The sequence below is a fragment of the Macrotis lagotis genome, chromosome 3, assembly GCF_037893015.1.
Source record: "Macrotis lagotis isolate mMagLag1 chromosome 3, bilby.v1.9.chrom.fasta, whole genome shotgun sequence".
NCBI classification, from domain to species: Eukaryota; Metazoa; Chordata; class Mammalia; order Peramelemorphia; family Peramelidae; genus Macrotis; species Macrotis lagotis.
In genome coordinates, this window is record NC_133660.1 from 295,700,267 (window position 1) to 295,711,203 (window position 10,937).

Here is a 10,937-nt window from a genome sequence, read left to right on the forward strand (position 1 = left end):
AACTCAGAATGTGTACTCTGATTAAAATTATTAAATTAATTTATTTGAGACTGAAAGCCATCAAACAAAGGCTAGATAATCACTTCTTTGTTTTGTGGCAGTGAACATTTCATTCGGTCTTGAATTGCATTGATGATGCCTTAAGAAAGCCTTTTCAACTCTCAGCTTCTGAGATTTTGCTTTTCTTGATGTTTACAAAAATACACATTTTTCATACTAATACAACAAGAGACTGAAAGAAATGAGGCATTTTGTTGTGGTGGAAAGTGAACTAAATGTGGAGTAAGATGACCTCTACTCCCTGAGTCCCATGTTATTTATCTGAAAAATAAAAAGATTGGATAGCAATATCACAATGGCTCCAGAATTTCTTGTTACACAAAATTTAAAGAAAGTTAATTAATGGAATCTCATTAAAAGTAAGAAAGAATAGCCTTGTGGCTCAATAGTGTAATTATATATAATTTAAAATAATGCTCTATCCAATACTTCTATTTTTTTGTCATGGACAATTTTTTCCAATATTTCCTATGACAACTCTCATTAGTTTGATAAACAATAGTTGAAGATAAATGTGGTTGAAATATCCTTTATCCTTCTGACTGGCATATGGTCAGCCCATTTGGAGTTATGAATAGCATTCATGAAGTCAGCAACATAGCCTATGCTTAAAGCCGGTTCATCCAATAATTCAATGTTTATTTCTCATTGCTTTGTTTAGGTTCAGGCAATGGGGCTTCTGAGCTACTTCTGAAATCCTCTGCAGGCATGGGAAAAGTCAACCATACTGTAACTGAATTCATCCTGCTAGGTTTCAGCCAGGATCCTGGGATACAGCTGATACTCTTTGTACTTTTCTTCATTGTGTATTTTATGACAGTGATGGGGAATATCACTTTGATAGTATTGACCTGTACAGACACTCGGCTGCATACCCCCATGTATTTCTTCATTGGAAACCTATCTTTTCTGGATCTCTGGTATTCCACTGTCTATACCCCTAAAATCATGATAACCTGTGTCTCTGAGGACAAGAGCATCTCCTTTAGTGGATGTGTGGCCCAATTCTTTTTTTCAGCTGGACTAGGTTATAGTGAATGCTACCTGTTGGCTGCCATGGCTTATGATCGCTACATAGCCATCTCCAACCCACTGCTCTATGCTCAGGCCATGTCTAGATGGTTATGTGTATGTCTTGTTGGCATTTCCTACATTGGTGGTTTTGTGAATTCTATCATACTTACTAGCAACACATTCACTCTGAATTTCTGTGGAGATAATATCATTGATGACTTCTTCTGTGATGTCCCACCTTTGGTCAAGCTGGCCTGTAATGTGAAGGCCAGTTATCAGGAGGTGCTCTATTTCCTCATGGCTTCCGGTGTTATCATTCCTACTTCTCTAATCTTGGCCTCTTACCTCTTCATCATTGCTGCCATATTGAGGATTCGCTCTACCCAGGGCCAAGTCAAAGCTTTTTCTACCTGTTCCTCTCACTTGATTTCTGTTACCTTATACTATGGTTCTATTCTCTATATTTATTCTCGTCCAAGTTCCAGCTATTCCCTCGAGCGGGATAAAATTGTCTCCACATTTTATACTGTGTTCTTCCCCATGCTGAACCCCATGATCTACAGCCTGAGAAATAAGGATGTAAAAGAGGCCCTGAAAAGATTCTGCAAAATAGCAACTTCCTAAGAATAAGGAAAATATGGTTTTTTTTCTCAAAAAATACACAGATATTTGATGAGACTGCTATCTGATACTCAGAATTCTGTCTAATGTTTTTTAGTGATCTAGAATATGCCTCCCATTTTTCTAAGTATACAATATTATAATAAGAGCTGGGAGATTTTAATTGGAATAATTTGGGTGAATTGGATCAATTGGATTAATATTTGAAAAAACAAGTTGGCATAGAACCAAAAGTTTTTAGCTGTTTAATTGATAGAAGAGGTGGTGTTAGTTATAGTGACTCTTTTGCTCTGTTTATATGGAGGGAGATCTGTGTTCAAATCCTGTTTCTGACAATTTGTGAAAATGAGTTCCATGAGATTTTCTTGATTATAGAACAGACATGAACATCGTGAATGGATTGGAACTCATAGAGAGAAGATGATCATTCATTGGAGTGCTGATTATTAATATTAACAAAACTCAATAACTCATTTGTACTTCCTTCATTTTTATTTGGATGAGTTTATGATTTGTTATTCTTAGGTCATTGGAGATTAGCTAATGGATGCTCAGCCTTTTATCATGCAATCAGCAGTTGGCAATCTAAATGGAGACTTATTCTATCAACCTCTGGTGATGGACATTCTCTTCCCTGACTGAAAGTTTGGAGGGAGGAGTATTTTATGATTGAGACTTTTTGGCATATTTCATGAAGATGAGAATAATTTAAATTGCCTACTGAATGGGAACTATGTCTACAAAAGGAATAAATGAATAAACTTTCTCTGTTTCTCCATAGAAAACTTGAGTGAGGTGGAAGGAGAATCATGAGCCTACTGTTAAGGAAGCCTCTTCCCCATTTGAATGTCATGTTCACTGAGTACATTTCCCCTCTCATTTTCTATTTTGTGTGTTCTTTCCTAATGCTAGGAAAATGAGATTTGGGAATAGAACTACTTTATGATCTAAGAAATACCCATAATGGAAGAGCAAAGCCAAATTGGCAGTATGTAGAGCAACAGAGTCCATGGAATAAGTTGCTTAGCCATTTCTATCAATAAATTGTCTTAACTGCTGACCCTTAATAACCTGCAAGCAATGGAGTGAATTCCTATCTGCTATTTCATATTCAAAAGAGAATTTATTGAAAGGGATGTTTTGTAATTACCATTTTAAGTTTGAGTCTAAACTCCCCAGGGCCTAGCATGGTCAAAAATAGTTTTTATTGGGGGGGTGCAAATATTTTATTATAACCACTTAAAGTTTGTGTTCAATACCCTTTGGTAGTGTCCATCTACCTATTTGAGGTAAAGAGAAGGAATTTGCCCTGTTTTGGGGTGGAACAGTATTTTTCTGCCTTAGTCTTTCATATAATCTCATTAAATACCATTTTATAGAAGTTAATTGGTATTAATTGAATTGACAATGGGGAAATTAATCACATATTATCTGATATCAAAATAAGATAATCGGCTGAATGATATAAAAGAAAGTATATCAGATTGGAGGATCATTTTGAAAGTACTAGAATCCTAGTCTTTTATTTATCCTAGAACCATAACCTATGTCCAAGGATCCAAGCTACTAATCTGAATAATCTACTAACCTGAGTTTGAACTTTTAGCATAGCCCCAAAGTCTTTCTGTGTTATATTTACAGCTTTTAAAACAGATCTGTTTAATCTGCTCATTTGCTAATGATTGATAGAACTATACTTGGACATTCAAAGAATCTCCTTGTTTTACTTACTTTTCTGAGTCCTGATAGCTTTTGAGAATCTATTAACAAATGACATGTCACTTTAAATATCATTATACCATTTATTAGATTTAAGATCTAAATAGACAATAGCATTTTTCCCACAGTCAGGATCATAAACAATTTCATATGCTAAGAATCCTCAAATAAGGGGAATAGCCAATCCAATGTGTGACATTCTTTTTGGAGACTGGTTTTACCATGAAATCAATATCACCAAGAATTGTGGTTTTTCTCCAGTCTTCCTCAGTCTTCCTATAGAAGAGTCTGCTTATTTTTTTCTCTCTTCAAAAGAGTTGGAGTCTCACAATAGATCCTGATCTTGATTTTTCTAAGGATGAAAAGTCTAGACATAAATAAGCTCTACTTTTTAGAAACATAGAAGGTATTTTAGCATAGGATTTTATTCATATATGTATATATATATATATATATATATATATATATATGCATATATATATATGTATGTATATACTCTACCCAGATATTGTTTTAATAGAAAATCAGATCAATATTGAATGCCTCATATATTGAAGAATAAATGAAATCATTGCCATTGAGAGTTCAAGATGGGGATTTAATCAAAGTAAGTATTTTAAAATTTGAGTTTTTCAAAAAATAATTTCACAAGGGAAAAAAAAAACTCCTAAGCACTTGAACATATCAATTCAGTAATCACCTAAATAGGCTTTTCAATCTGGAGTAAAGATCTAAATTCAAATTTTCCCTTTGGAGTCAAAAGTCCTGAGTTCAGATATGATGTTCGACACATCCCAAGTATTTTATTCCTGGTCACTGCTATTTTTCTCATCTGTAAAATGAATTGTAAAAGAATACGGCAACCATTTCATTATGCTTGCCAAGAAAACCCTAAATGGGATTACAAAGAGTCAGACATGATGAAAATGACTGAGAAACAACTATTATTATAGCTAATATGATAAAATGCTCCCAGAAAAAAAGTGAGACTTTCTAAAACAATTAGATGATTGATATTTTTGCATTTCTATAACTTATAGGAGGATTATACTGTTCATATCATGATCAAAGTCCACATTCTCAGACTGTTCAGGGCATGGGGAGACTCTTGATTCCCATGAGGAACAGAGTCTGGAAGATGCTAACAAGCTGAAAAGAATTTGAAGGCAGATCCAAAGGGAGACTCCATGTGTATCATCTAAGGATCCTAGGTTTAATTTGATATGGACATGTATATTGATACTTTTTGGCAAGCAGAAGAAGCTTATAGATCTTTTCTCAAAAATAATGTTTATACTAAATGCATTAAATAAAATACATATAATTATAAAAAAAGTATTTATTTTGAAACAGAATGTGATTTTCTCCAGCAAATTCATGTACTCCCTGAAATCTATTCTTGAGTCTCTTGGGAATCTATGACACATAGTTAAGAACCTCTGCATTAGATTGCTAAACACAAGGGTATGACTTTCCTTCATAAGATGATATGTCGCCTTTAATATAGAGCAAGAGTCCTTAATGTATATATGTATGCATATGTATATTTGTGTGTGATATTTTTCTTTGTTATTGTTTTTAAGAAAGATTTTATTTATTTTGAGTTTTACAATTTCCCCCCATTCTTGCTTCCCGCCCCCCCCCCCATAGAAGGCAGTCTGTTAGTCTTTATATTGTTTTCATGGTATACATTGATCTCAGTTGAATGTGATGAGAGAGAAATCTTATCCTTAAAGAAGAAACATAAAGTATAAGAGATAGCAAAGTTCTATTTATGTACTTGAAGCCTTTACAACTTAATGGAATTTACTAGATATAGTTAGCACCATAAATAAATTTCTATAGGCCAGAATCAACTCCAAATAATTCTAAAGTATGAAATGCATTGAAGGAATAGACATTTTCCAGAATACAATCAAAATCCTTCTCTATGTTTTCTCTGTCACTGCATAACTATTCTGTTGACAAATATTAACTTTTCTATCTCTGAAATATTTTTCAAATCTTGGTGGAATAGACAGAATGCTAGATTTTAAATTAAAAAGGGTTGAGTCCAAAGCCTGCATCAGACATTTAATAGCTGTGTGACCTAAGAAAGTTCCTTAATACTACTTAGGCTCTATTTCCTTGGCTACATAAGGAGAATAAGAATAAAACCTACAACACACTGTTATTGTGAAAATCAAATGAGATAACACATGTACAATACTTTATATAAATTCTATTATTGTTGCTATTATTGTTATAAATTTATGAGATTCTCTCCACTGATTTGACATCAATCTTTATTCAAATTTTTTTCTACATCTCACCTAGATTGTGTTCTGAGGACTCTAAACTGGCATATGTGCTTCAAGTCTTTTTTTGGTCCTTTGTTGATTATCTGTAATTCATACACACACACATATGTGTGTGTGTGTGTGTGTGTGTGTGTATAATATAAAATATTACATACACATATGTAATATATTTGTAAACATTTATATTCATATCATCTAATTCTAATTGTTTCTAGAAGTATATCCCCTTAACTATGACATGGATGCAAACATGGATGAGGTGACTGCCATTTTACCTTGCCTCTATTCCCAGTATTTTGGATAGTGCTCATTATGTTACCTTGTTGAAGTGGTTTGACTTGGTAGGTCCTACTATTTCACATTCCGACTTAAAAAACCAGAACAATCTAACTTCAGGACATCTGTATAAACTCTGATCTATGCTTCTCTTATTTTCATTGAGAGCCTTTTAAACAGATTTTTAAACTACTTGACAAGCTTGCTATATATTTCTATCCTGCCATGTCACCCTAATTATTGTATCTCAACTGAAATTGCTTCACCTACCTTTGCATGGAATGCCACTTCATAGTTTTTACTTCTCTGTCCCACAAAAAAAAAAAATTTTCTTCAAAACTCAAAACAATGAAAACTTACACAGGCTCTCGAGTTCCTATGTGATCCCTCAAATTTCCTTATGTTTTGTATAAAATATTCTTATCTATCTATCTATGTATCTGTCCTCTATCATCTATGTCACATCTAGATAGGTTACCTATTCCAAATGTTGAAGACTTTTCCACTTAGATCATTGTATTCTCATGGCTATATATAAATTACCCAGCTCAAAGGGAATACTTAATTTTACCAGTTTTTTATTTATATGATGATTGCAAATTTCATGGCAGACATTAGCATTTAAGTTTCTTGAAATCAATGGCAGTTTTTCTCTTGTTTATGTATCCCCAAAGTCTTTGAAATTTCAGGACATAGTTGGTACTCACCAAATTTTTTGAATGAATAAATAAAAAAAATTAATTTTGTTGGCTTATAGAGGGAAAATAAAAACTGTTTATTAACATGCTGATGTAGTGTTCTCCAGTGATTTATATTGATTTTCTTCCATTTTTCCAAGGACTAAAAGTCATTGCACTTCTGAAATGAATAATCTTCTCATCAAAGAAAGACAGAATGAGTTGAAATAATGGAAAAGTTTAATAACACTGTGACTGAGTTCATCCTATTAGGTTTCACCTAGGATTCTGTGATACATCAGGTGCTCTTTTTGTTTTTTTCTCATGGAGATAGTGGTAGGGAACATTACTATGATAGTCTAAATTTGTATAGATTCTTGATTGCCCATCCCCGTATATTTCTTCATTGAGAAACCTGTCTTTTCTGGATCACTGTTTATATCCGCCAAATCAAGGTGATATATTTCTGTGGAAAAGAGCATCTCCTTTGCTGGGTGTGTGGCTCAGTTCTTCTCAAGTACACTGGCATATAGTGAATGCTTCCTGTTGGCTGCCATGGCTTATGATCACTACATGACCATCTTTAAACCATTGCTTTATGCACAGATCATGCCCCCAAAGATCTGTGTAAGTCTTATTCACTAAAGGTGCCATCATTACACATGAAACATTCACCATGCCTTTCTGTGGGGGTAGTGCCATTGATGATTTCTTCTGTGATCTACCACCCTTTGTAATGCTGACATGGGATATCAAAGATAATTACCATCTTTTTCTCTATTTCCTCTTTACTTCTAATATCATAACATTGAGTGTCTTCATCCTAGCCTCATATCTCTTCATCATTTTTGCCATCTTGAGGATTCATTCTATCCAGGGCCGACTCAAAGCCTTCTCTACTTGTTCTTCCTATTCGATCTCTGTCACCTCGTATTATGGCTCTGTTCTCTACATTTATTCTTGCCTAAGTTCCAGATATTCTCTAGAGCGTGACAAAATTATCTACTCATTTTATACTGTGGTCTTTCCTGTATTGAATCCTGTGATCTACAGTCTGAGGGAAAAAATGTGGAAGAAGTCCTGAAAAAACTCTTCCAAATGTCACTTTCCTAATTTTGAGACAACTTTTCTGTCATCTGTAACTCTTGGTGATTTGTTACCTTAAAAAAATTAAATCAATCTGTAATTAATGGCATTATTGACTACTTATCACAAATTCAGTTTATAAAAATAAGTCTTGTGTATAACTGAAAATGAAATTAGATTAGTGACTAGACAAAAGCATCATTTTACAAATTAGTGCCACACATGTAAAATTCCTTGAGAAGTATACTTATTTGTCTATGTCCATGTAATTTTACAGGAATTATAATCATATTGGATAGTAAGGGTTCCTTGAAAACAGTTAGCTATTAAAATGAATGAAATGCTGAAATTCCTCCTAGATTTCTAAGTACTATTCTCATAATGCCCTTTGATCAATATCTTTGATCACTAAATGTTTTTTTTAGTTTGTTTTATATTTCTACTGACATCTTAATTTCATCCCCATATATCAGTAGATGGATCTGAGGAAGTTTCTTCAGGAAATCTAGAGATAAAGTGAGCTGCCCCATTGTCAGACAGATACTGTATTTAGTATCAAATATTGAATTTGGACCCATATCTTCCTTGATCAAAGCCCATCACCCACAACACTATATCATCCTTCCAACTATCCCAAATAATATATCATATATTTATAAGACTACAAGGCAACTCCTAACAAATTATCTACTGAGTCAAAGAATGGTTTTGATGGGAATCAGTACAATAAATTCATGAAGAGTTGTTACTTTACTATAGTTGTGACAAATTCTTTATGTAGTCACAACAATAAATGTGTATACAGCTAGGTGGCACACTGATTCTGAAGTCAGGAGAACCTGAATTCAAATCCAGCCTCAGACAGTTGACATTTATTGACTATGTGATTTTGGACAATTCATATAGCCACATTGCCTCTCATACAGGACCATCTCCAGTCGTCCTGATTCCTATCTGGCCACTGGACCCAGATGGTTCCGTAGGAGAAAATGTGACTCAAATGTAATCATATACTCCTCATGGCATCACTTCCCTGATCTTATGCTCTTCTTTGAAAATGAAGAAACAATATCATATTATACATGTGTGCAAATATATTTATGTACATATGCATGAAATATATGTATGTATGTCCATGACTTTCAAAGTCTGTAAAATATTTACCTTCCAATGACATTGTAATTTAGGTAATATAAATATCATTACTCCAGTATTCAAATGAGATAACTAGATCTTAGTTAAAAATGTGATTTGTTGTCAGTGAGTTAATAAGATTCAGGTTTGAGATTTTTTTTTGGCTTCAGGTCTTTTATCTGAGCTTTTTAACTTCAAGTCCAATGTGTTTTCCGATGCAAACAAGCCAAAAACCACACTCCTTAGTACTGTTGAGACCCTACTGACAAAGAATAAATATAAGTTATTAATTGTGAGAAACTGAAAACTATCAACTACAATGATGCTCAGGAGTTGTGCATTTTCAAATATTTCTGTGATATTTTTCCTCAAAGATGTATTCTTGAAGGGTCAAGAGTTTCCACAAGTTATTTCGAACCTGTTTAAACTGATGAAAAAATTATTTCATTTGTTCTTTCAATACTGATCAATTTTCTCTGGTCCCAGATGTGTATCCTTTTTTTATTTTTCTCTTTGATCTTTTTATATGAAAAAAATGCAATTGTTAGATTGCTTTTCAGTTTTTCCTGACTTTCAAAGTCTCCTTTAAGGGTTTTCCTGGCCAAGATACCGCAGTGACTTGCCATTTCCTTCTCTGGCTCATTTTATAGATGAGGAAACGGAAGCAGTGTCAAGACACTTGACCAGGGTCACTTGGCTGACAAGTAGCTGAGACCAGATTGAAATCATGAAGAGTGTACTTCACTCTAGTCCCAGAATTCTATTCACTGTGCCCCCTAGCTGTCAAATGTAGAATTTATTTATAAATAATTTTTAAATAAATGGAAATTTTAGTTTGTTCCCATGTGTAATTTCAGAAATATTTGAGAGCCATAAAATTTTCACCTTCATTTTATATAAATTTAACTAAGAGTCTGTGTCATTAAGGTGGCCAGAGTACTTGTGATGTCTTATTACATTTTACTTTAAATGAGCTAATTGTTACCTTCTAGGAATAGGTTCTTACATATTTATTTCTTATTAATTGTTCACTTTATTTTGTAATATTTAGCAACCAAGTCCAATATAATCAGGAATAAGGGCATAAATTTATTCATGGTAACATTTATTAAAGCTACTTGATAAGCTCAGAATTACAGAATCACAGATGAATGACCATAACTCCTAGCATCTTTGGCTGAATTTATGAAATCCCCTGGCCTCTTCTTCCTTTGTGTTTATACCAGTCCATTGAATTTTAAGATCAAAGATAACTGGAACTTCCAGAAATGTGGATAAAACCTTCTGAATGACAGTTCATTTTACTCTTCGAAATCCCAAATATTTACCCTTGGTATGAGACCCACGTAACCTTTTATAGAGTTACCTAAATAATAATAATATACTCCATCATTATCCTAGCCAAATATTTCTTCATATTTTGTAAGTTACGTGGGCTTTTGGCAGTTGTACAACTTTTTTTTAGATTTTTCAAGGCAATGGGGCTAAGTGGCTTGTCCAAGGCCACATGGCTAGGTAATTATTAAGCGTCTGAGGGCGGATTTGAACCCAGGTACTCCTGACTCCAAGGCCACTGCTCTATCCACTGTACCACCTAGCCACCCCAAATGTATAACTTTTGAACAGTCTGTGGAAAGAATGAACAAGTCAGAAAGACTAAGTAATTTTTTCCATAATGAATATCTATTTTCCAGAGATCAAACTTTCTTTAGTGTGATGAGACTCATCTCCAGAAAGACAATTTTCAGTTATGAAATAGTTGTTATATGGGCCAGTGTAATGAAGACCTGAACCATAAAATCAAAAAGTTTCTGGAAATACAGAAAAATATGAACTAGCCTTGTTCATTGTTCCTTTGCTTCAGTCCCAGCATTGGATACTAGAACAGGGAACAATTTCAGAAGAAAGCTAGTCCAATCCAGAGTTGAACAATGATAAATGGCAAGTGACTTTCCAGTATTTACTTGGTGTACTCCAGAGAGTAATAGAGTAATTCTACTTTCAACCAGAAGAGAGCAGCAACATGTTACAGTGGATAAAGCACTGAGCT

At 33.8% G+C, this 10,937-nt stretch overlaps 1 protein-coding gene and 1 pseudogene across 1 annotated transcript; both read left to right on the forward strand.

Moving 5' to 3' along the window:
• Window positions 1–768: 768 nt before the first annotated feature.
• On the forward strand, window positions 769–1,698 carry LOC141516791 (olfactory receptor 9G19-like). Its single transcript, XM_074227762.1, has one exon. It carries the CDS (start codon window positions 769–771, stop codon window positions 1,696–1,698), a length of 930 nt encoding a protein of 309 aa, XP_074083863.1.
• A 5,199-nt stretch (window positions 1,699–6,897) lies between these two features.
• On the forward strand, window positions 6,898–7,780 carry LOC141516792 (olfactory receptor 9G19-like; annotated as a pseudogene).
• Window positions 7,781–10,937: the final 3,157 nt, after the last annotated feature.